At 45.4% G+C, this 24,500-nt stretch overlaps 1 protein-coding gene across 21 annotated transcripts in view; it reads left to right on the top strand.

Annotated features, from left to right (window-relative positions):
- Window positions 1–12,620: 12,620 nt before the first annotated feature.
- RBFOX2 (RNA binding fox-1 homolog 2) overlaps window positions 12,621–24,500 on the top strand; it is a 290,149-nt gene continuing 278,269 nt past the window's right edge. For 3 of the 21 annotated variants that reach the window (XM_054675459.2, XM_054675452.2, XM_054675470.2), the window contains exon 1: window positions 12,627–13,304. In XM_054675459.2, the coding sequence (XP_054531434.1) occupies window positions 13,119–13,304 (186 nt within the window). In that variant the 5' untranslated portion in view covers window positions 12,627–13,118. Of the gene's footprint in view, window positions 13,305–24,500 lie in introns of all 21 variants that reach the window. The other 18 variants (XM_054675453.2, XM_009438266.5, XM_054675460.2 and 15 more) reach the window with 11 other exon arrangements.

Here is a 24,500-nt window from a genome sequence, read left to right as displayed (position 1 = left end):
GGGTTATACCATGTTGGCCAGGCTGGTCTCAAACTCCTGACCTCAAGTGATCCACACCCCTCGGCTTCCCAAAGTGCTGGATTACAGGCATGAGCCACCGCGCCTGGCCTGTTCTTGTTCTTTCTGGTTGTAAGTCACTGACCATCTGGGGCTGTTTGTTCGTGCTGCATATCTTAGCCAAAGCTGACAGATGGAGTGATTTCTGGAAATGGCTTGGCTCAACTCCTTCCTGACCTTTTCCTTAAATTTGCCTCACCACTGAGAAGGAGATTTCTGGTTTGCTTTTTGTCAAGCGGTAGCTTGTGGTTTTCCAGCTATGCCAATGGTCGTTGAGTCTATCTAATGCAAGAGTCAAGGCTCATAGCACATTCTTCCAACACAGCACATCCATTCATAGCGCAGCCTAGGCTGCACGCCCAGTTCAGCTGCATACTCAAACCTAGTGTTTATTGGTAATAAATCAAACATTTTGATTTCCTCTCTCTGTCTCCTGTGTCTGTCCTAAATTGGTTCCTGACCTGATGGGGAAGAGAGGTGTTACTTATTGAGCTCCTTCAAACCCCAAAAACCTTTCTGCATGATTCCAGTCTTAGCAATTGAAATGGTTTGGCTGTGTCCGCACCCAAATCTCATCTTGAATTATAGTTCCCACAATCCCCAAGTGTTGTGGGAGGGACCTGGTAAGAGATAATTGAATCATGAAGGCAGTTTCCCCATCCTGTTCTTGTGATGGTGAATCTCATGAGTTTTTTTTTGAGACGGAGTCTCATTCTGTTGCCCAGGCTGGAGTGCAGTGTTGTGATCTTGGCTCACTGCAACCTCCACCTCCCAGGGTCAAGTGATTCTCCCACCTCAGCCTCCTGAGTAGCTGGGATTTTAGGCACCTGCCACGGCACCCGGCTAATTTTTTTTTTTTTTTCTTTTTGAGACAGTCTCGCTCTGTCACCCAGGCTGGACTGCAGCAGCGTGATATCAGCTCAGTGCAACCTCCGCCTCCTGGATTCAAGCAATTCTCCTGTCTCAGCCTCCCGAGTAGCTGGAACTACACGCACACACCATCATTCCCGGCTAATTTTTGTATTTTTAGTATCGCGCACCAGCCACATCCTTACTTATTAACATGTCTAGCCTCCCTTCCAACTGAACATCAAGGGCAGCAAACTCAGATTACAGGCATGAGCCACCATGCCCAGTGATCTGACGGTTTTATAAATGGCTTTTCTCCCCTTCATTCTGCACTTCTCCCTCATGGTGCCATGTGAAGAAGAACACGTTTGCTTCCCCTTCCATCATGACTGTAAGTTTCCTGAGGTCTCCCCAGCTGTGCTAAACTGCGAGTCAATTAGAACTGTTTCCTCTACAAATTACCCAGTCTCAGGTATTTCTATATAGCAGTGTGAGAACGAACTAATACAGTAAATTGGTACCTTAGACTGTGGGGTGCTGCTATAAATAAACCTGAAAATGTGGAAGCAACTTTGGAATTGGGTAACAGGCAGAGGTGGAAGAGTTCGGAGGGCTCAGAATAAGACAGGAAAGTGTGGGAACATTTGGAACTTCCTAGAGACTTGGTGGGCTCAGAAGACAGAAAGATGTGGGAAGGTTTGGAACTTCCTAGAGACTTGTTGAATGGCTTTGACCAAAATGCTGATAGTGATATGGACAATAAAGTCCAGGCTAAGGTGGTCTCAGATGGAGATGAGGAACTTGTTGGGAACTGGAGTAAAGGTCACTCTTGCTATGCAAAGAGACTGGTGGCATTTTGCCCCTGCCCTAGAGATCTGTGAATCTTTGAACTTGAGAGAGATGAGTTAGGGTATCTGGTGGAATAAATTTCTAAGTAGCAAAGCTTTCAAGAGGAAGCACAACATAAAAGTTTGGAAAATTTGCAGCCTGACAATGCAATAGAAAATAAAAATCCATTTTCTGTGGAGAAATTCAAGCTGGCTACAGAAATTTGCTACAGAAATTCAAGCAGGCTACAGAATATCAGTAACTGATAAGCACCATTTTAAGTGACAAAAGTGGGAATGGGCAAAGGGGCATGCCTTCTGGAAAATGATTTCCACCTTGCCATTCTATATTTCCTACTTTTTTCTCTCTACCTCCGTTGCTCTTCCCCATAAGACCTAAAATAGCAAATGGCCTGAGTTTTATGAGAGTGTGTTGGTTAACAGGTTTTTCATTCATTCACTTATTGCTTATTGAGTGTCGCAATATGTCAATTATTATTCCAGGCTGATTGAAAGAAAAGAATTGAGGTGTCATTCTTGTTTTCTTTCCCATCACTCTCCTTCAATATCAAGCTTTGACTGTTGTCCAAAAATAATATTTATTTATTTATTTATTTATTTTGGAGATGATGTCTTGCTCTGTTGCCCAGGCTGGAGTGCCATGGCCTGAACATGGCTCACTGTAGCCTCAACGTCAACCTCCTGGGCTCATGCAATCCTTCCACCTCAGCCTCTTGAGTAGCTGGGACCACAGGTGTTCATCACCACAGCTGGCTAATTATTTTTATTTTTGTAGAGGTGGAGGTCTCACTATGTTTACCCAGGCTGATCTTTAACTCCTGGCCTCAAGTGATCCTCCCGCCTTGGCCTCCCAAAGTGCTGGGATTACAGGCGTGAGCCACTGCACCTGGCCCAAAGATAATATTTAATATTATCTTAAAATTGGCATACATGTTATGCACCTTCAACTTCATAGATTTTAATCAAAGCAGTCAGGCTTTTGATTCCTCATCTCTGACTTTTTAAATATATTGATTATGAGGCAGAACAATATTTAGATATTATATTAGTCAGCATAAAGAACACAAGCTGCTATAAAAACAAAAACAACAACAACAAGCAAAAACCAAACCTCAGCGGCTTAACAAAATTAAGGCTTATTTTTCTCTCATATCACAGTCTGATGCAGCTGGGGTGGCTTCCTTTTTTTTTTTTTTTTTTTTTTTTGACAGAGTCTTGCTCTGTCACCCAGGCTGGAGTGCAGTGGCGTGATCTCGGCTCACTGCAACCTCCACCTCCCAGGTTCAAGTAATTCTCCTGCCTCAGCCTCCCAAGTAGCTGGGATTACGAGTGCCCACCACACCCAGCTAATTTTTCTATTTTTAGTAGAGACAGAGTTTCACCATGTTTGCCAGGCTGGTCTTGAACTCCTGACCTCAGGTGATCTGCCCGCCTCAGCCTCCCAAAGTGCTGGGATTACAGGCATGAGCCACCGTGCCGGGCCTGGGGGAGCTTCTTATGCAGTTCTCCTCCAGTCGATGACTCAGGGATCCAGGCTCCTTTCCTCTTGTGATGCTTCTGTCTTCAGCTCATGGTCTCTGCAGCTGCTGTGGAAGGAAAAGAGAGGGCTAGAGGATTGGCAGGGATGTTTTTGGGGCCAAGCTTAGAAGTGGCCCCTGTCACTTTTACCCATCTTCCCCTGGCCAGAATGTTATCATATATCCCCATCCTGACTCCCGGGGAGGCTGGAACTATCTCCCTGAATTCACAGAAGAAGGACGTAGTGCAGACATTGTCATTGCTGAAAAATATTAACATATGTTCTTCCTCCCTCACTCTCCCAGGTATCTTCTGCTGTTCTCGCCCTCAGGAATAAAACTATTATAGTGGAAATGCAAAGAGAAGAAGAGTCTGAACTCAGCTTTTGAATTTCAAAATATGTTTTGAAATGTGTGGCTGGAGAGAAAAGTCTCTGTGTTTCAAAAGCCTCATCTTTTGTACTCCAAAAGTTTGAACCCTACATGATTCTGGACATGAAGTCTATGTCCTACAAAATCCAGAGGTTCAAACGAAGCAGAATCAGCCAGGATAGGTTTGGCAGCCCCACCTGGGAGAGCAAAAGGCAGCAGGGGCTGAGGAGAGAGGGGAGGTGAACCAAAGCCTTGTATGGGTCTCTGGAGGATCCTCCTGGCTTGCCTCTTTACAGATGGAGCCTCAGGGAGGAAAGAGGGAGAAACGGAGCCCAGGGGTCACTGTGGCATCTGGAAGGAGCAAAGACCTGAGCCTGGCTTCTCTTTACAGGCCCTGGAGGCGGTGGCTTTTGCAGTGTTTCCCCTCCCAGCGCGATGTCCAAGGAGTAAGGATGCCTCCTCTGTGTCTACATTGCAGGGGCTGGAGACAGCCTCTTGGAGCGTCCCAAGGCCCCCAGAACAGTGGGAAAACCCAAGGTTTCCCCATGTCCTTGACAGAGGCAATCTCAGTGCCTCAACAACAAGGATCAGATAGGTCAGCTGGGTGGAGCCCAGTGCGGATCGATACTGACAGCAGGACAGGGACCCAGAGGAAGATACCTGAGCAGGTGCCAGCAGGGACAAGGAAGACAATGAAGACCCCATGCCTCAACAAAACAAAAATCCAGAAGTTTATGCTCCCAGTGGAAAGCAGGATGAAGAAGTTATTAACTTCAGGTTCAGAGAAAAAAATGTTAGACTTTTTTGTCCCCTCTTCCCTATAAGATTTGTATCTGCCCAAAGTAAAACACCCTAAAAAGTTCTGAAAGGCACAGGGTGAAGCACTGGAAGGCAGTGGACATGGAGTGGGGGGACAAGAGTTTCTTTGTCACTAACCATCTTGTGTAACCTTGAGCTGGTCGTTTCACCTCTCTGGGTCTCAGTTTTCTCATCGGTAAAATAAGATGTAATACTACCTGCTTCTCTGGTCGGTTGTGAGGATTAAACGAAAAAAAAAAAAATCCAAAAAACAAAACCAAAAAAACCCCACTTAGTTTTGCACCTGGTAGTTGTTATGGGCTCAGCAAATATCTGAACCTTCCCTGCCTTTCCCCAGTGAAAGGAAATTGTTGCCGATTTAGAAACACCATAATTTTTGCAGGAAGGATGGATCCATGAGGTTATGTATACCAGCGCCTGGAAAACAAAATAAAACAAAGCCTTCTTCCACTCTGAAGAAGCAATAAAAACCTCAAGGCAAAAAACAGACAATGAAAATGACTTGAGAGCAGGGTGGGGGGTGGTGGGCAGGGTGAGGGCGGTGACTGCACTAAATGAAAAACAACAATTCAATACCCTGCTATCATCCTTCATCAAACTACAGAAATAGAAACCAGACAAACACATTATGTGAAGGGCAAAAGGGCTGGCAAGGTTCTGGCCTATAGGAAAAACCCTGGTTCAATAATCCCACGAACAGAGGGAGGTAGGGAAGTGAGGTCAAAGTCAATAGCGGGTATTTTTTTGTCAGAACGCTGGTTCTACAGCCCTAATGAGGCTTAAACATCACACGTTCCTTTTTTGCTGAATTCAGTTTCTCATTAGACTCTGTATCTTCTCCCAGATCAGCCAGGCACATGGCAGGAGCTGCTTCCACTTCCTCTGGCCCATGAATTATCAAGGGTATTCTCTGCATTTTTTTTTGGGAAAAGAAAGCTTTGGAGTAGAAAATGGTCTCTTCTATTTATATCTCCTCTCTTCGCTCTGATTAGAGAGGTGATCAATTTTGGGGAAGGACTTAGACCCTGTCTTTATTCAGAGGACTGCCTGGTTAAGACAGTATTTTAAGATTATCTGCTCTGGGTCTTTATCTGTTTATCTAGGGAAAATCTTAGGCCTGCAGTTGTGTTTTTTAATATCTTCAGGAGTCTTGGAATAGCCACGTTTTATGTCAAGCTCAGTGCTAGGGGCTAGGAACACAGAAACGAAAAACAGGAATTAGGAAAGTGCTCATGTTCTCAAAGAACGCAAAGAGATTTTACACCACCAGCTTGTAGGTAACCAGACTACTGGGTTAGCTGCAACTGGCATTTGAATAGATCTTTCCCAAGATCTCTTATCTCCTAAAGACCTCGCAATAGCCCTGTGGCTAGGTACTCTGGCTCGCTTTTCACAGATGGACAGCCCACTTAACTCTCCCAGTCTTTGTTCTATTGAAGACCGCAGCTGACTCCAGTCCTGGTCCTTTGACTCCAAGCCCTGTGCTGAGTTTTCTCCTGGTAGCAACCCAGTGGGCAGTGCCAAACTCTTCTAAGCCCATGCAAAGGGCACGCAAGAATTTACTACCTTTTATCAGAAACCATTCCCTGGGAAATTCCTCCTCATTTTGAAAGAGCCAGGTCAAATGTAACACTCTGGGTGAAACTTGTTCTGTCTCCCCCAGGCAGATGGAGTTACATCTTTCTGTAATACCTCTATTGCTTTTGGCACATATAATAATCATATTAATAAAGATAGTAGATGTAATAGCGTAGTAAAAGGGTCTAAATTAACATTTATTGAGTGTGTTTGTGAACCAGGTGTCATGCTAAGTGTTTTACATGCATTATTTAGTGGTCAAAAGAATGTCAGGGGAGGTATTATTATTGTGTTTGGTTTATAGATTATATCAGTTAGGAGTTGAGTTTGGCCACATGTTGAAACCTGTCCGCAGTGGCTTAACCAAATGAGGACTTATTTTTCTCAAATAACAATAACTTAGCATAGACAGGCTCGGGCTGGTATGGTGGATCTACAATACTATTCTTTTTTTTTTTTTTTTTTTTTTTTTTTGAGACAGAGTCTTGCTCTGTCACCCAGGCTGGAGTGCAGCGGTGTGATGTCAGCTTACTGCAACCTCTGCCTCCTGGGTTCAAGCGATCCTCATGCCTCAGCCTCCCAAGTAGCTGGGACCACGTTGCACCAACACGCCTGGCTAATTTTTGTATTTTTAGTAGAAATGGGGTTTCGCCATGTTGACCAGGCTGGTCTCGAACTCCTGACCTCAAGTGATCTGCCCGCCTTGGCCTCCCAAAGTGCTGGGATTACAGACATGAGCCACCACGCCTTCCCTGCAGTACTATTCTTAGCATGTGGCTTTTGCTATTTTGAAGACAAGATGTCTGCTGTTTTTCCGGTGTGTGTTCCAGGCAGGAGAAAGGGTGAAGGGCAAAGGACAAAGGGCAAAGAGCCTTTTCTTCTTTTCTTCTTGTGGCTTTGTCTTTTTTTTTTTTTTTTGAGACAGAGTTTCCCTCCTGTTGCCCAGGCTGGAATGCAGTGGCGCAATCTCAGCTCGCTGCAACCTTTGTCTCCCGGGTTCAAGTGATTTTCCTGCCTCAACCTCCCAAGTAGCTGGGATTACAGGCATACAGCACCATGCCTGGATAATTTTTTGTATTTAGTAGAGACAGGGTTTCACCATGGTCAGGCTGGTCTCGAACTCCTGACCTCTGGTAATCCACCCGCCTCAGCCTCCCAAAGTGCTGGGATTACAGGCGTGAGCCACCATGCCCAGCAGTTTTGTCTTATTAACTAGGAAGGAATGCTATCTTCCACCCATATCTCGCTGGCTAGGATGGTGTTACGTGGCCACCCTTAGCTTTCAGGGAACCAGAGAATTCTTTTTTTTTTTTTTTTTAATTGCTAAGCAGATTTCTGTCCTGAACAAAATTGGGGTTCTGCTAGGATGGAGTAAGAGGAGAATGGATATTGGGTTGGTAACTACCAGTGCCTGTCACATAAATGAAGAAACCAGGCCTCAGAGATGCTAAGGTCTTGTCCAAGGTAAGATATATGGCAAAGTCAGACTCAGACCCATGTCAGTTTGACATCAGAGTCTATGTTCTTGGCCACTATGAGAGATGACTCCCTTATCATAATGCATTGCAATTGTCTTTGGATTTGTTCATCTCTTCCTCCCTAGATTGTGAGCTCTTTGGGACTAAGAATAATTTTTTTTTTGTCATCTTGGTATTCCAGACACTTGCCCATAATTTGTTGAATGAATAAGTGAATAAATGTTAGAACTGCAGTAGTTTCTGCAGCTAAAAATTCTTTCTAGGAAAATATTTTTATTTATTTATTTTTTAGACAGAGTCTCACTCTGTCACCCAGTCTGGAGTACAGTGGCATGATCTCAGCTCACTGCAACCTCTGTCCTCCTGAGTTCAAGCTATTCTCCTGCCTCAGCCTCCTGAGTAACTGGGATTACAGGTGCACGGCACCACACCCAGCTAATTTTTGTATTTTTTAGTAGAGACGGGGTTTTGCCATGTTGGCCAGGCTGGTCTCGAACTCCTGAGCTCAGGTGATCTGCCTGCCTCGGCCTCCCAAAGTGCTGGGATTACAGGCATGAGCCAGTGACCGAAAATATTTAATGTTCTCTTCCTCTGTAATGTTTCCTAACTACCTGCTTCTAAACAAATGGCTGCAGATGTATATAAAAGAAATGATCAGCCGGGCACGGCGGCTCACGCCTGTAATCCCAGCATTTGAGGAGGCCGAGGCGGGCGGATCACGAGTTCAGGAGATCGAGACCATCCTGGCTAACATGGTGAAACCCTGTCTCTACTAAAAATACAAAAAATTAGCCGGGTGTGGTGGTAGACGCCTGTAGTCCCAGCTACTCAGGAGGCTGAGGCAGGAGAACGGCGTGAACCCGAGAGGCGGAGCTTGCAGTGAGCCAAGATTGCACCACTGCGCCACTGCACTCCAGCCTGCACAACAGAGCAAGACTCTGTCTCAAAAAAAAAAAAAAAAAAAAAAAGAAAAGAAATGATCTGGTCTTTGTGCTGCCATGGATGCATTTTGCCTCTTCTATGATTTGTAGGCGTTTAATTCTCCTCTTTCTCCTTAAATACATAATGCTTGTTTCCAGGGCAGGGTCCAATTTTTCTTTGTTCTGCCTGGTCATTCAGACATTTCTATACTGCATTGCTCTGTTTCTTAGGGACTTGAGCGCTACCCGAATAACAAAAATTTGAGTCACAGGCAGCCCCGATCTCAAATCTCATTTCTTGCTGGGTCAGGGGACAGCCCAGGAAGATCTAACATCATTAAGATTTCAGTAGTTTGGCAAGGCAAGCAGGGAAGGGAGAATTCTCTTTTTTTGGAGAGAGAGTCTCACTCTGTAGCCCAGGCTGGAATGCAGTGGCACGATATCGGCTCACTGCAACCTCTGCCTTCCAGATTCAAGCAATTCTACTGGCTCAGCCTCTTGAGTAGCTGGGATTACAGGCAGCTGTCACCACACCTGGCTAATTTTTTTGTATTTTTAGTAGAAATGGGGTTTCACCATTTTGCCCAGTCTGGTCTTGAACTCCTGACCTCAAGTGATCTGCCTGCTTCGGCCTCCTAAAGTGCTGGGATTACAGGTGTGAGCCACCGTGCCCAGTTGGGGAGGGAGAATTCTTATGCTACCAGTTCAATAAGTAAAAATTTCAGAAAACCAACTGCTGATGTCCCTAGGTTAAAGAAAAAAAAAAAAAGACAAAACCCACTGTTGTTTCATAGGCCACCAGGAAATATCTTGGTTATCCCTCAAAGCCATACTGCTTGGTTGAACAGGATCAGGTTGTGCGGTACTGCCAAGTGGAAACCGCTGACTTAGGTTGGGGCTAATTCAGCACAAGAACAAGCCTGTAGGCACTTGGACTTCCACCTTGGTGGTCCAAATAATAATACTAAGAGATGTGTCAGGGCTGGGCATGGTGGCTCATGCCTGTAATCCCAGCACTTTGGGAGGCTGAGGCGGGAGGATCAGTTGAGGCCAAGAGTTTGAGACCAGCCTGACCAACATGGTGAAACCCTGTCTCTGCTAAAAATACACAAAGTTAGCTGGGCATGGTGGTGCGTGACTCTAATCCCAGCTACTTGGCAGGCTGAGGCAGGAGAATAGCTTGAATCTGGGAGGCGGGGGTTGCAGTGAGCTGAGATTGGGCCACTGCACTCCAGCCTGGGAGACAGTGAGATCCTGTCTCAAAAAAAAGAAGAAGAAGAAGAAAGAAGAAGAAAGAAGAAGAAAGAAGAAAGAAGAAGAAGAAGAAGTTGTTTAAGGCTTCTCTTTCCAAGGCCCCTGGTTAAGCTTACTGTATCACTAACCAAATTAGTTGATGAATAATTACCACCTATTAAGCAGTTACTATGTTAGGCACTGTGCTAAGTGTTTACTTTTGTCCCATTTAATCCTTAGAACGACACTGTGACTATTATTGTTATCCTACAAATGAGGAATGGAAGGCTTAGTGAAACAAAGTAATTTGCCCAGCATAGTGGTTGCACCAAGGGGTTACTGGGGTGCTTTGCTTGCCCCATGTGAATCTCTAGCAGCCCCACTCAAGTCACCTTACATAATTAAAAAAACCCAATAATAATGATAATGATATTCTTTGATCTTGACAATGAATGTTTTTTCACTCTCATTTAAAATGTGAATAAAGGTCAGGCCTGGTGGTTCATGCCTGTAATCCTAGTACTTCGGGAGGCCAAAGTGGGGGGATCACTTGAGGTCAGGAGTTCGAGACCAGCCTGGCCAACATAGTGAAACCCTGTCTCTACTAAAAATACAAAAAATTAGCCGGGCGTGGTGGCGGGCGCCTGTAATCACAGCTACTTCGGAAGTTGAGGCACAAGAATTGCTTGAACCCAGGAGGTGGAGGTTGCAGTGAGCCGAGATCACGCCACTGCACTCCAGTCTGGGCGACAGAGCGAGACTCCATCTGAAAAAAAAAGTAAATAAAGTGATAATGGTACTACTAATAAGCTATTATTAGTTAGCTATAAGTGTTAGCTGTAACGCTTATGGAGCGCTTATCCTAAATCATTCCGTTCAAAGTTCTAAACGTGATAACATTAAATTCTTACAATAATCTTTTCAGGAAGGTATTATTGTTATCCTAATTTGCAGATGAAGAAACTGAGACACAGAGGGGGTAAGTAGCTGTCACAAGGCATCATGACTTGCAGGTGGCAGAGCTAAAACTCTGCTATTTTTACTGATTTATAACACAGCCTAAGTAATACAAACAATATGCTCAATACAACAACTCACCTTCAAGGCAAGTCCTCCCGACTTCCCTTTCAACCAGTCTGCAATCCCCAAACACCTTTTATATGGAAGTTCTTAGTCACCACTGGTCCCAGATTACGTGGGCAGGAGGTGGGGAAGCCTGCGTTCTCATCTGGGTTGGTCTGACTCTAAAGCAGGGATCTTTACTGTTGTACTGTTCCAGCCCCAGCCAGGTTAAACCCAGGTTCAAAGGCCAAATCACACACTGGTTGGAAATGACCTTGGAAATCATCTAACCCAGCGTTTCTCAACCTCCGCACTATTGACATTCGGGGTTGGATAACTCTCCTGGGGGGGACCGTCCTGTGCATGATAGGATGTCAAGCAACATTCCTGGCTTCTACACACTAGATGCCAGCAGCACCTCCCAACTGTAACAATCAAAAATGCCTTCAGTCGGCCAGGCGCGGCGGCTAACTCCTGTAATCTCAGCACTTTGGGAGGCCGAGGCAGGCTGATCACCTGAAGTCAGGAGTTCGAGACCAGCCTGGCCAACATGGTGAAACCCCATCTCTACTAAAAATACAAAAATTAGTTGGTGGCGCACACCTGTAGTCCCAGCTACTGGGGAGGCTGAGGCAGGAGAATCGCTTGAACCCAGGAGGCAGAGGTTGCAGTCGGCCGAGATCGCGCCACTGCACTTAAGCCTGGGCGACAGAGCGAGACTCTGTCTCAAAAAAAAAAAAAAAAAAAAAAAAAAAAAATGCCTTCAGTCACTGACAAATGTGGGAGTGGAGGTGGTGGAATGGCAAAATTTCTCCTTGGTTGAAAGCCACTGATCCAAACCATCTCATTTTACCAATGATGGAGCTGAGGTCCAAAGAGATGAAGTAACTTGTTTAAGCTAGTTAGCAAAGCCAAGATTAGAATCCAGGTTATTCACGCAATATCCTTTTATTTCTATAACGTACAGGGGACGAGATGGAACGCAGAGAAAGTCACTGCAGTCCTTGTCCTCACAGTCTGGTAGGGGAGAGAATCTATTGCACAGATATCTCTATCTCCACGAAGTTGGTAAGTCATAAAGTGCTCCTCAGGCAGCAAGGTACGGAGAAAGAGAATATGCTCTCGTGTTCTGAATTCTGGATCTGCCACTTTTTTGCTGCAGGATTTAACTAAGGTTCAGTTTCATCATCAATGAAATGGAGATCATGGTATCTACTTATATCACCAGTTTGAAACGGGTCTGTGGATGCATTGTGCAAACCCTAAAGCTCTTACAAACATCGGGTATTGTTACTAACTTCATTAGGAATGTGAGTTATGTTAGAGTAAAAGCTCTCAGAACTGGGGTGAACCATAGAGGGGTGGCTTCATTCCTCGACCTTCCAACTCGAGACCTTTTTTCTTCTGCGGGAGGGGAAGCAGGCAAATAGCCTGCCTCTCACAGAGTGCCCATTCCTTCTCCGGGAACCAAGGTGCTCAGGCGGGTAAACTCAGGACTTAACTCTGTACAACTAGTCCCGCAAGCAGGAGCCACTCCCTGGCCTTCGGGTCTCTCAAGCCCCGCCTGCTCCAGGATACGGCCCCGCCCAGAAAGGAGACAGACCCCGCCTCCCCCCGCGCTGCCCCGCACTCCAGCCGCGCTGAGCCTCCAGGACAATCCCGGGCCCGTGCCGGAGATTCCCGAGCTTCCCGAGCTTCCCCGATCGCTTCCCGGCCTCCCTCGGGCAGCCAGCGACGAGACTACGGAGATTGCCGAGGGGGCATGGCCCCGCCCCCTCCACGGGCCGCCACCTCCCCCCTCGCCGTAGCCTCCCGCGCGGGCTAGAGTTCTACATCCCGGTCCCTCCCTCCCTCCCTCTTTCTCTCTCCCCGCCTTCCCGGTGCTGCCACAGTGGCGGGTCGGAGGATCCCGGCCAGTCAGCTCGTTCCTGCCTCGCGCCCCTCCTCCCCGCAAAATAAACAGCCCTCCCCACGCCTCGGGAGCCCGGACCGCCCCCTTCCTCCCTCGGCCGGCGTGCTGTGAGGGAGAGTGTGAGCCAGCGCGGCCGGTGGGCGAGCTCCGGGAGTGCGAGAGGCGGGACGGCGCGGCGGGCCGGGCCGGGTTTCGCGTGTGCGTGCGGGGGCGCGAGCGAGTGCTCATCACGACCCGCCAGCGGCCCCGCGCCGACAACCCGGCGGGCGGGCGGGCGGGGAGCAAGCGGCCAGGCAAGCAGCGGCGGGCGCGAGCCGCGGAGGGGCGCGGAGTCCGCGCGCGCGCACGCACGCACGCACGCGGGGGCGGGGGCAGGCGCGCGCCCGCCTGTCGCGACAGTCGGGGCCGAGGCCCAGGGGGAGGTGGCCTGTCGCGGGTCGCCCGGCTCCCGGAGGCGAGGGGGGCGCGGGCGGATGGCGGAGGGCGCCCAGCCGCAGCAGCCGCCTCAGCTCGGGCCCGGCGCCGCCGCCCGGGGCATGAAGCGGGAGTCGGAGCTGGAGCTGCCGGTGCCCGGAGCGGGAGGAGACGGAGCCGATCCCGGCCTGAGCAAGCGGCCGCGCACTGAGGAGGCGGCGGCCGACGGTGGCGGCGGGATGCAGGTGACCGCGCGGGACGGGGCGCCCAGTTATTGCGGGGGTGGGCGTGAGGGTCGACCCCGGGCTCTCCGGCTTGGAGAGAGGGAGGGCCTCCGGGAGTCCTGGGTTGGAGGTGGGATGGGGGGCCAGTCGGGGCCTGGTTGGAAGGTGGGGCGAGCTCGGGCTAGGAACGAAGGTTGCAGGACTGAACGTGGTGTGCCCGAGAGGGTCCTGATTCCTGAGGGGCCAGGAGGCACGACGAGTGGATAGGTTTTGGGGGGAAATCGAACATGGTTGAGATGGATTCCATTTCTTCAAATCCTTCCTTAGTGCCTTGGGGTGGAGTGGAAGCCGGGAAATCCTGGGTTCTCTGGACTGAGTCGAGGAAAAGGAGATCTGGTGGGAAACCTCCCGAGAAGAGGGAGTACCTTTTGGCAGCCCTGGGCACACGCTGGGATGGGGAAGAGAAGTGGCATTTCAATGAGAGGAGTGAAAAGCAAGAAAACTCCTCGAGAGAGCCCCGAGGGGATGTGGCTGAGATTGTGGGTTAAATCACACAGAGTGTGAGAAGTACAAGGAGTTTGGTAATGTTATGGGGACACGGTGGTGCTCAGTCTCATTAACTTTGTGGAGCATACTCATGAGTCTGAAGGGAGACACTAGACATGTCCCTCCTGTTCTTTGCCAATTGCATTCTACATCACCAGGACACAAAATAGCTCTTTAATGTCCCGGGCTATAAAAAAAAAAAAATTTATAGGGCTATTAGAAGACTGGATTCTCAATTCTGGATTGAAAGATAAAGGTGGTTAATTTGGGTAGGGAATGGGAAAGGTATTGATGTCAGCCGACTTCATAGTTTTGAAGAAGACCTTGAAACCTTTGTAGGTTTTACGGTTTGGTCTTTGCCCAGAAAATACTGCTATGACATGATGAGTCTCACCTACCAACAGTTGTGCAGACTTGTGCCTAATTCTCTCAGAGCCGTAGGATGTTAGAGGGATGCTAGGAGGACTAGACATCATCTTTTCCAGGGGTTCCTAACCTGGAAAGACTTGGAAGATTCTTACTCATAGTAGGTGATGTGCACTTTTTGGTGGAGGAGAGTCAATAGTTTTCATCTTTGTTTTTTTTGGAGGAGATTCGAGTCCCAGCTTGTTTTAACCACCTTATTTTATAGATGGGGAATCAGAAGTCCAGAGAAGATGGTGACTTGGGTAAGGCCACCCAGTTAGCTAATAGTAAAACTAGAACTAGAAGCCTGGTCTTCTAATTCCTATTCCTGTGCTGTCTCCATTACACCACTCTTGGAAATCTCTGCAGTGCTGAAAGACTTCCTGTGCTCTGCTCCCTGCTTTTCAAGCCTCTGCCTGACTTCCTGTGTTAGGGACGGAGCTGTATTTAAGCCTAGCGTGTTTGTTGTATGCTTCTTGGTCTCCTTTGCAGAGTTTACCCTGTTACTTCTGTTGATTTAGGTAAAATGACCCTCTTGGTGTTTATTTTTGAATTCTTTTGTTTTGTTTGCCTGCTTTTATTTTCCATTAGAACTCTGTCAGGCAGAGGGATTGTGAGAAGTAAAAGCTCAGGGCCATGGCAAAAAAGACAGGAATGTGGGAGACTTCAGGTGAGGTGAGCTAATATTGGATGATAAGGAGGGAAGACTGGATGTAGGTGTTGGTGAGCAGGTTCTACTTGGTGTGTGTGTGTGTGTGTGTATGTATATATATGTCTGTATGTATTCATTTATCATTTCTGTCAATCCTAGTTAATAGTGAGACCCCCGTCCCTTTCCCTCATTTACTCCTGGGGCCTATTATCTGTTGGTTGCCTTCAAATTGGCTAAAGATAGTGATATTTGGAAATGGAGCAGTGTGTAGGGACTTCGCAGGGGTGTGCAGAGGAAAGAGTGGTTAGGTCCTTGGGGGTACAAATTGGCAGCTGAGAGCTATCCCTCTGAGAATCCTTTTTTCACTTCGTGTATTTGTGGATGTTCTTTGTTTATTTTCTTTCTATACATTCTCTTTTTTTTTTTTTTTGCCCAGGCTGGAGTGCAATGGCACGATCTCGGCTCACTGCAACCTCCACCTCCACCTCCACCTCTGGGTTCAAGGGATTCTCCTGCCTCAGCTTCCTGAGTAGATGGGATTACAGGCGTCTGCCACCATGCCCAGCTAATTTTTCTTATTTTTAGTAGAGAGGGGGTTTCACCAGGTTGGCCAGGCTGGTCTCGAACTCCTGACCTCAGGTGATTCACCCACCTCAGCCTCCCAAAATGTTGGGATTACAGGTGTGAGCCACCACACCCGGCCTTCTATACATTCCCATTGTTGTAGGTCCATTCCCCTATGTCATACAGGTATTCAAATAATTGATTTAGGTCCTGCCTTCAACTAGCTGAATGGTTCTGCAGAAATCTTTCATTTTGGGGCCTCTGTTTTCCTTAGTTGTAAAATAAAGTATGTGTAGAAGATGATTTCCCTCGTGATCCACCCGCCTCGGCCTCCCAAAGTGCTGGGATTACAGGTGTGAGCCACCGCACCCGGCCAAGTTCTAAGTTACCTTCTAAAAGTTATAAGTCCAGTTCACTGTCCTTAAGGTGCATGCAATCTATGTGGGGAGACAAATGGGCGAAAAGTTTTTTTTAAAGAAGCGTGCATTTTTAAAGAAGTGTGAGAGTATTACATGAATATACTTAATGTTTATTCATTGAACTAACATTTATTAAGCAGCTGCTACATCCCAGGCACTGTTTTAACCCTAGGAGATATAATAGTGAACAACAACAACAAAAAACCCTTGCTGTCATGGAACTAATATTGAATGGGAAGAGACATCTAATAAATCAACAACTATAATTGTGTGGTGATAAGGGCTAAAAAGAAAAAGCAGGGAAAGGGAGAGATGGAAAGGGAGAGAATGAAGATGGTTACGGAAGGGCTTTGTGATAGATGGCCTATGAGTGAAGTGAGGTAATGGGCCGTTCAGATGCTTTCGGAAAGAGGGTTCAGGTAGAGGAGGTGAGGGTGCACAGGCATTGAGAAAGACTGCTTGGTTTGTTTGGAAACAGGAGACCAATGTATTAATAGCTGGAGCAGAGTGAGCAAGGGCAGGTAGTCTTAGGAGATGGTATCAGTGGTTTAGAAATATCTGTAGGCCCTATGTAAATACACACTTTAAAAATCTTAGCTGGGCGCAGTGGCTCACGCCTGTAATCCCAGCACTTTGGGAGACTGAGGCGGGTGGATCGCCTGAGATCAGGAGTTCGAGACCAGCCTGGCCAACATAGTGAAACCCGTCTCTACTAAAAACACAAAAAATTAGCCAGGCGTGGTGGCAGGCGCCTGTAATCCCAGCTACTAGGGAGGCTGAGGCAGGAGAATCACTTGAACTCGGGAGGCGGAGGTTGCAGTGAGCCGAGGTTGCGCCATTGCACTCCAGGCTGGGCAACAAGAGCGAAACTCTGTCTCAAAAAAATAAAAAAAATCTTATTGTAGCCAGTGTTTTGGGTATGTGGGTTTGTCTTAAAGTACACGTTTTTTTTTTTCTTTCTTTTTTTTTTTTTTTTGAGATGGAGTCTCACTGTTGCCCAGGCTGGAGTGCAGTGGCTTGATCTCAGCTCACTGCAACCTCTGCCTCCTGGGTTCAAGCAATTCTTATGCCTCAGCCTCCTGAGTAGCTGGGATTACAGGCATGTGCCTCCACACCCCGCTAATTTTTGTATTTATAGTAGAGACGAGGTTTCACCATGTTGGCCAGGCTGGTCTCGAACTCTTGACCTCAGGTGATCCGCCTGCGTTGGCCTCCCAAAGTGCTGAGATTACAGGCATGAGCCACTGCACCTGGCCTGTTTTCTTAACACGTTTTCTAACTCCTTTTGCGAAGCCTTCCCTGACAGCTTAGTTCACACCATTGAGATCCTACTCTTGCCTCTTGGTATATTGATGCTTAATTGTGTGTCATCTTTTATTGTCCCTTAATTGTTTTATTATTCTTGTTTCACTGCTAAGATTGTAAGCTTCTAAAAGATAGGAACTATATTTCCTTTGTATTTATCCTTCGTAATACCTAACAGTTTTGGGTACTTGGTACGTGCTCAATGCCTGTTAAATTGAAATTGAAATTTACCTTTTACAGATAGTTAAGGATTAAGAAAAATTGTGAAATTCCAGAGTGAGGGTATCATCACAGAATTTTCCAGGCACTTTGAATGTAAAAGGATTAACCCATTTTTATAGAATAAGTTCATTTACTGGGGTCATTCCCAAGGCTGCTTACTAAATGGAGCTGTAGTGCTAAGCGTTAGATTCCAAAGTTGAATCTTGTTAAGTTGTACCGCTAAGCTTTTGGAGTAAATCATCACTTACCAAAATGGAGTTTAGGAAACTCCAGAGAGTCTGTGATGCTTTTGTTATAATCCTTAGGCTCAGAAGGAACCCTAGGAGAAAGAGAGGAAGGGTCAGTGCTTTCAAAGGCAGTATACAGAAACTTGATGTAGGTGGAAGAGGAGTCAGTGCAGCCCTGGAAAGAGTACAGAAATAGAGAAACGTGAACCAGAGAGTAGGAGGGAAGTGACAAACTCAACTGGAAAGCTGATGTACAGTTTGAGAAATGTAGTTAAAGAGAGTACTTGGAAATACTGTACTCAAAGTTGGTGGGAAGTTAAATGAGTTAAATATAGGGCTATTAGAGGTTCATTTCACTTTAATATGTATGAAATTTACGCTCTATACAATGTAGTGGGGAATGAATTCTTTTGGTCAGCTTTTCTAGTGAACAATTTGATTCATAAAAATTTTATTTTTGTGCAGTTTTCTAAGAGTTTAGCTGCTGTATAAGGTAAGATGTACCTTATTACTTATAGCTTTCAGCAGAATTCTTTGTGTCAGTGAAATGTTGATATGGTATAATTATTATATGGCCAAGAAACTGCTTCTCACCATACAGTCATAAATCCAGTTTATCCAAGTGGGTTCAGCAGTTATTCCTATTAGCAGCTGATTCTAGTAGTAAAATGACTTTCTTTCAGGTTTCAGGGAAGGGGTTCCAGATAGCCTGAAGTTGCTTTGTAGATGCTGTGTTTATTGAAGTAGTTTATCTTCCCATTTGCTTATTTATGGGCTTATTTCCTCATAGGTGGATGTCTCTTTGTGCCCTCATTTGGTATTTGGTGCTAAAACTAAGCTTGGTGCTACCATTCAAGAAGAGTTATAAAAATATTGTGCTTTTTTTTTCTCGCAAGTAATTTCATGAACAATATTTCACTGAAATTACTGAATTTTTCATCTCTCCCTGTCCCAGTGTCCTTGGGCTGCCACAGCAAAATACCATAGACTGGGTGGCTTAAACAACAGACATTTATTTCTCACAGTTTTGGAGGCTGGGAAGTCCAAGATGAAGGTGCCAGCAGATTTCATGTCTGGTGAGGGCCCACCTCCTGGCTTGTGGATAGCTGTCTTCTTGCTGTGTGTTCACATGGCCTTTCCTTAGTCTGTGCCCTGGGGGAGAGAGAGTCAGTGGTCTCTTCCTCTTCTTATAAGGGCACTCATTTATCATGTAGTTCCCACCCTCATGACCCAATCTAAAGCTAATTCTGGAGGTCCTACCTCCAAATACCATTACACTGGGGTTAGGGCTTCAACATACGAAATTTGGAGGGACACAGACATTAAGCCTGTAACACTACCAGAGTTTTAAATATTGTAGATGGAGAAACTGAGGCACAGTCATGTAAAACTTGTTGCTTTTTTCCCCATGTCTTACAAGGAAGTCTGCAGATGTAAAACTGGAAATGTATTTGAGAAGGAGAAAGTCAGATCTGATTTCAAAGTAGAATTATTCTTCAGGGTGACTCAAGAGATTAGCTTGAGTTGAATTTGTCTCCCAACTCCCTCCCATTTTCTAGCTACTCTGTCATTTTTTTTTTCACTATCACACTGACATGTGAACACAACAGAAGCTAACTAGAAATTTAACTTTCATTTTGCTGTAAAGCAGACTGGTGCAGACAGGCCTCAAGATTACAGGACTCCTGAGAAATAAATTGAGTTATGCTACTTTGTATAAACAAGAATGTTGCTAGTGAATCTCTAGTTTAACATCTCTCAGGCCTTCAGTTTGATGTCAGGCTTTAATAATTTGTAGAAAAAGACAGTCATTTTAGTAAGCAGATTTCTTTGAATTTTTGTTGATATACATTTGTAAAGCATAGTAAACATCTTTATTCCGGGGCAAATGTGCACTTCCTTCAAAGGCAGGAGGGAAGAACCACAGACATGATTGGAAGGAAATGGCAGTAATTGGAGCATGAGCAGACAGATGGAGTGAGGGATGGTGAGTACATTTGGTGTTTTAGGTGGCCCCTAGGAGTATTGAGTTTCTTATTCTTCTCCTCTACAACCCCAATACAAGCAGGCAGCTTACATGGCTAAGGTTTCATTATCTAATCCATCACAGATCAGCTTGAATAAACCCATTGGCTGATGCTGATCTAGTTAGGAAAGTAGCAAAGCTGCTTGAGCCAGGATTGGGACAAATCGGATCAGAACTGCCATGTGAATCCTGGACGCATTTCTGTAATTTGGGTGGGCAAAGTAGTTTGGGAAGTCATTTACTCAAGAGAATGAGCAGTCAGCCATGAGTTTTTTCAAACATTGTCTTAGGGACTCTGAGGGGAAAGTGTGTGGAGGATTTGAGATATTTCTCTGGAGGATAGCCAGATTGCTTTGATTATTTGAGTCTGAACATTTTTTGGTCACTAATGCTCAGAAGTGACCTTTTTTTTTTTTAGTAGCATTTGGAGATTCCAGTTGTGATCGTTTGTCACTTTTGTGAGTGATCCTTTAATCTGAGACTGTAGGATATATGTCCCTTCTCTGTTTTTATTTTACTTTTATTTTTTATTTTTATTATACTTCAAGTTCTAGGGTACGTGTGCACAACGTGCGGGTTTGTTACGTATGTATACATGTGCCATGTTGGTGTGGCTGCACCCATTAACTCGTCATTTACATTAGGTGTATTTTCTAATACTATCCCTCCCCCCTCCCCCCACACCAGGACAGGCCCCGTTGTGTGATGTTCCCCACCCTGTGTCCAAGTGTTCTCATTGTTTAATTCTCACCTATGAGTGAGAACATGCAGTGTTTGGTTTTCTGTCCTTGTGATAGTTTGCTCAGAATGATGGTTTCCAGCTTCATCCATGTCCCTACAAAGGACGTGAACTCATCCTTTTTTATGGCTGCATGGTATTCCACGATGTATATGTGCCACATTTTCTTAATCCAATTTATCATTGATGGGCATTTGGGTTGGTTCCAAGTCTTTGCTATTGTGAATAGTGCCGCAGTAAACATACGTGTGCATGTGTCTTTATAGCAGCATGATTTATAATCCTTTGGATATATACCCAGTAATGGGATGGCTGGGTCAAATGGTATTTCTAATTCTAGATCCTTGAGGAATCGCCACACTGTCTTCCACAATGGTTGAACTAGTTTACAGTCCCACCAACAGTGTAAAAGTGTTCCTATTTCTCCACATCCTCTCCAGCACCTGCTGTTTCCTGACTTTTTAATGATCGCCATTCTAACTGTTGTGAGATGGTATCTCATTGTGGTTTTGATTTGCATTTCTCTGATGGCCAGTGATGATGAGCATTTTTTCATGTGTCTGTTGGCTGCGTAAATGTCTTCTTTTGAGAAGTGTCTGTTCATATCCTTTGCCCACTTTTTGGTGGGATTGTTTGATTTTTTCTTGTAAATTTGTTTGAGTTCATTGTAGATTCTGGATATTAGCCCTTTGTCAGATAGGTAGATTGTAAAAATTTTCTCCCATTCTGTAGGTTGCCTGTTCACTCTGATGGTAGTTTCTTTTGCTGTGCAGAAGCTCTTTAGTTTAATTAGATCCCATTTGTCAATTTTGGCTTTTGTTGCCATTGCTTTTGGTGTTTTAGTCATGAAGTCCTTGCCCATGCCTATGTCCTGAATGGTATTGCCTAGGTTTTCTTCTAGGGTTTTTATGCTTTTAGGTCTAACATTTAAATCTTTAATCCATCTTGAATTAATTTTTGTATAAGGTGTAAGGAAGGGATCCAGTTTCAGCTTTCTGCATATGGCTAGCCAGTTTTCCCAGCACCATTTATTAGATAGGGAATCCTTTCCCCATTTCTTGTTTTTTGTCAGGTTTGTCAAAGATCAGGTGGTTGTAGATGTGTGGTATTATTTCTGAGGGCTCTGTTCTGTTCCATTGGTCTATATCTCTGTCTTGGTACCAGTACCATGCTGTTTTGGTTACTGTAGCCTTGTAGTATAATTTGAAGTCAGGTAGCGTAATGCCCCCAGCTTTGTTCTTTTGGCTTAGGATTGTCTTGGCAATGTGGGCTCTTTTTTGGTTCTATATGAACTTCAAAGTAGTTTTTTCCAATTCTGTGAAGAAAGTCATTGGTAGCTTGATGGGGATGGCATTGAATCTATAGTTTACCTTGGGCAGTATGGCCATTTTCATGATATTGATTCTTCCTATCCATGAGTCCCATCTCTGTTTTTAAAGGGGAGATATTTTTATTACTAACCTTAATATGTAATCATATTTGTTATCTGTATATACTTGAAATATGGTGTAGTAAAGAAACACCATTTAGAGCTTCTCATTTTGGGATTTGAATCCTGGCTTCTCCATTTACCAAATGAATGAGCTATTCAACATCTCTGAGCTCCTGCTCACACATCTGTGAACTGGGAGAATTAATGTATACTCTTATAAACCACTGTAATGAGAACTGAGATTCTTTAAAGTGCCTATCAAGGAACCCAGCACTACATGTTTATTTCTTGCTTTCCTTATATCCTGCTATACAGCACTCACTAACTTCCTGCTTACTGTTTAATCTGCATGGAGTGGTTAACGTGCTTCTGATTGATTAAGTGACAGAGTTGGGAACTACTAGAGATGAGCATCGTGTTAAAGGGGAAACCTCATTTGCTCATTATCCAGGGTGGAGGAGTGGAATGAACCGGGTCATTGTGGTCTCTCTTGTCAGAGGAAGGGGAGACAATTCTTTGCTAAGGAGTAAAAGGACTGCTGCAGTATCACAGTGTCTGCAGGGGGGATGTGGATTTCTTAGAACCCGTGGGATCTCTGTTGGGAGGGTGGGTGACAGATTCACTGGCTGTTTTAGTGGTACATGGAATGCAGGAACAGTAAAAATGTTGTGTTTCAAATTTTATAAGTTTTGTTACGTATGTTGGTTCAAAAGTGGCACTTTTTGTTCTCATTTTGTCTATGGAAATTGAGCTGGGATGCCCTTGTGTTGTCTCTTGTGGTCCCTTTTCAGTCTCTTCAAACCCGCTCTCCAGACTGCTAACACAGTGATCTATCTAAAAGAGCCAATCTGGCCAGGTGCGGTGGCTCATGCCTGTAATCCCAGCAGTTTGGGAGGCCGAGGCGGGCAGATGACTTGAGGTCAGAAGTTCGAGACCAGCCTGGCCAACATGGTGAAACCCCGTTTCTACTAAAAATACAAAAATTAGCTGGGCGTGGTGGCGCATGCCTGTAATCCCAGCTACTTGGGAGGCTGAGGCAGGAGAATTGTTTGAACCCAGGAGGTGGAGGTTGCAATGAGGAGAGATCGAGCCACTGCACTTCAGCCTGGATGACAGAGTGAGACTCTGTCTCAAAAATAAAACAAAAGAGTCAATTTGTTACTCCACGCTTAAAATCTTTTGAGAGCTTGTGTTTGTTCTCAGAATTGTCTATTCTCTTGTTTGGCCTGACTTCTGCGTAACTTTCAAGCTCCGTCTCTTTCCACATTCCACCTCCAAGTCCATGTCCAGTGGCTTATAGTTTTCTTAGCATGTGGTGCCACCCAGCCAATGAATACCTCTGTGCTTTTGTTCCTTTCCCTTCTACCCAAAGTTCCTGCTTCATGTCTTCTACCCCCACATTTGTAAGGCTCAATCTTTAATAATGAGTTTGGATATTGATTCCTCCTGGATGCCTTTTGTGACTATTCCCATGTCTCCCACACTCCTGCTGTCTTCCAAGACATCATGTCTATAGCTCTGTTAAAGGACTTTTTAGATTAATACTTGATTGAATGTCTGCCCCACCACGCTTACCCAGACTGTGAGATCCTTAGGAATCTGTAGGATTAAGCACCATGCCTGGGCCCAAGTAGTCAAGAAACTGTCCATTTTTGTTAAATTGAACTTTGTCTTCCTGCTTCTCAGTTGGGGCCTGCAGACGGCTTTAATTGTTTATCCAGATTTTCCCTGGGGGGTCTGGCCCTTGGTCTGCTTTCTATCCCCTGTGAAGACTGCATGTTGTGTGATATGTGAATGTTAACCTGATCTTTTCATTGATATCAGGGTTAAAGGTGAGAGGGGGTCTCTGAAAACAGAAGCTGGGGTAGAATTTAACTGCAGAATGTGTTGGGTAGGCATGGCAACCTGATATTTAGTTTCCTGTGTTCAGATATTAATTGAGTGCACGTGTGTATATGTAAAAAGCTCCTTTGTGATAGTGTGGTTAAGGAGAAAAGAGGAACCACACAAGTGAGAGAGGCAATTAGAGCCAACCTGTTCCAGTTCGCTGGAGCAGGCTGTTGATTTACCTTTTTACAGTGCTGCTGCAGGATTCTGGAGTGTAGCAGGTTCGCATGTATTACCACCATTTGGGGTGAGAACTATTTGATCAGCTAGGGGCCTTAACCTTTCCCTTCTCAACCAGTGAATTTCATCAGATACTATAGCTTTATTTTTTATTTTTTATTTTTTTTGAGACCGAGTTTTTGCTCTTCTTGCCCAGGCTGGAGTGCCATGGCATGATCTCGGCTCACTGCAACCTTCGCCTCCTGGGTTCAAACGATTCTCCTGCCTCAGCCTCTCGAGTAGCTGGGATTTACAGGCACCCACCACCAAGCCTAGCTAATTTTTGTATTTTTAGTAGAGACAGGGTTTCACCGTGTTGGCCAGGCTGGTCTCGAACTCCTGACATCATGATCCACCCGCCTCGACTTGCAAAGTGCTGGGATTACAGGCATGAGCCACGTGCCCGGCACTGTAGCTTGTTTTTATGGATCTGGGGAAAATACCAAGCGGAGACACTTCACAATACATGGTATTTTTCACATCACTCATATTGGATATGTTTGAAAATAAGGAAGTCTGATAGTGTTCCTTTAAATCTCAGCCTTGGCGATAGATTCATAGAAGTATTTTCTAA

Source organism: Pan troglodytes, chromosome 23 (genome assembly GCF_028858775.2).
Source record: "Pan troglodytes isolate AG18354 chromosome 23, NHGRI_mPanTro3-v2.0_pri, whole genome shotgun sequence".
Classification (NCBI taxonomy): domain Eukaryota; kingdom Metazoa; phylum Chordata; class Mammalia; order Primates; family Hominidae; genus Pan; species Pan troglodytes.
The sequence above is the reverse complement of the archived record's forward strand: the minus strand, read 5'-3'. Positions and strand labels throughout refer to the sequence as shown.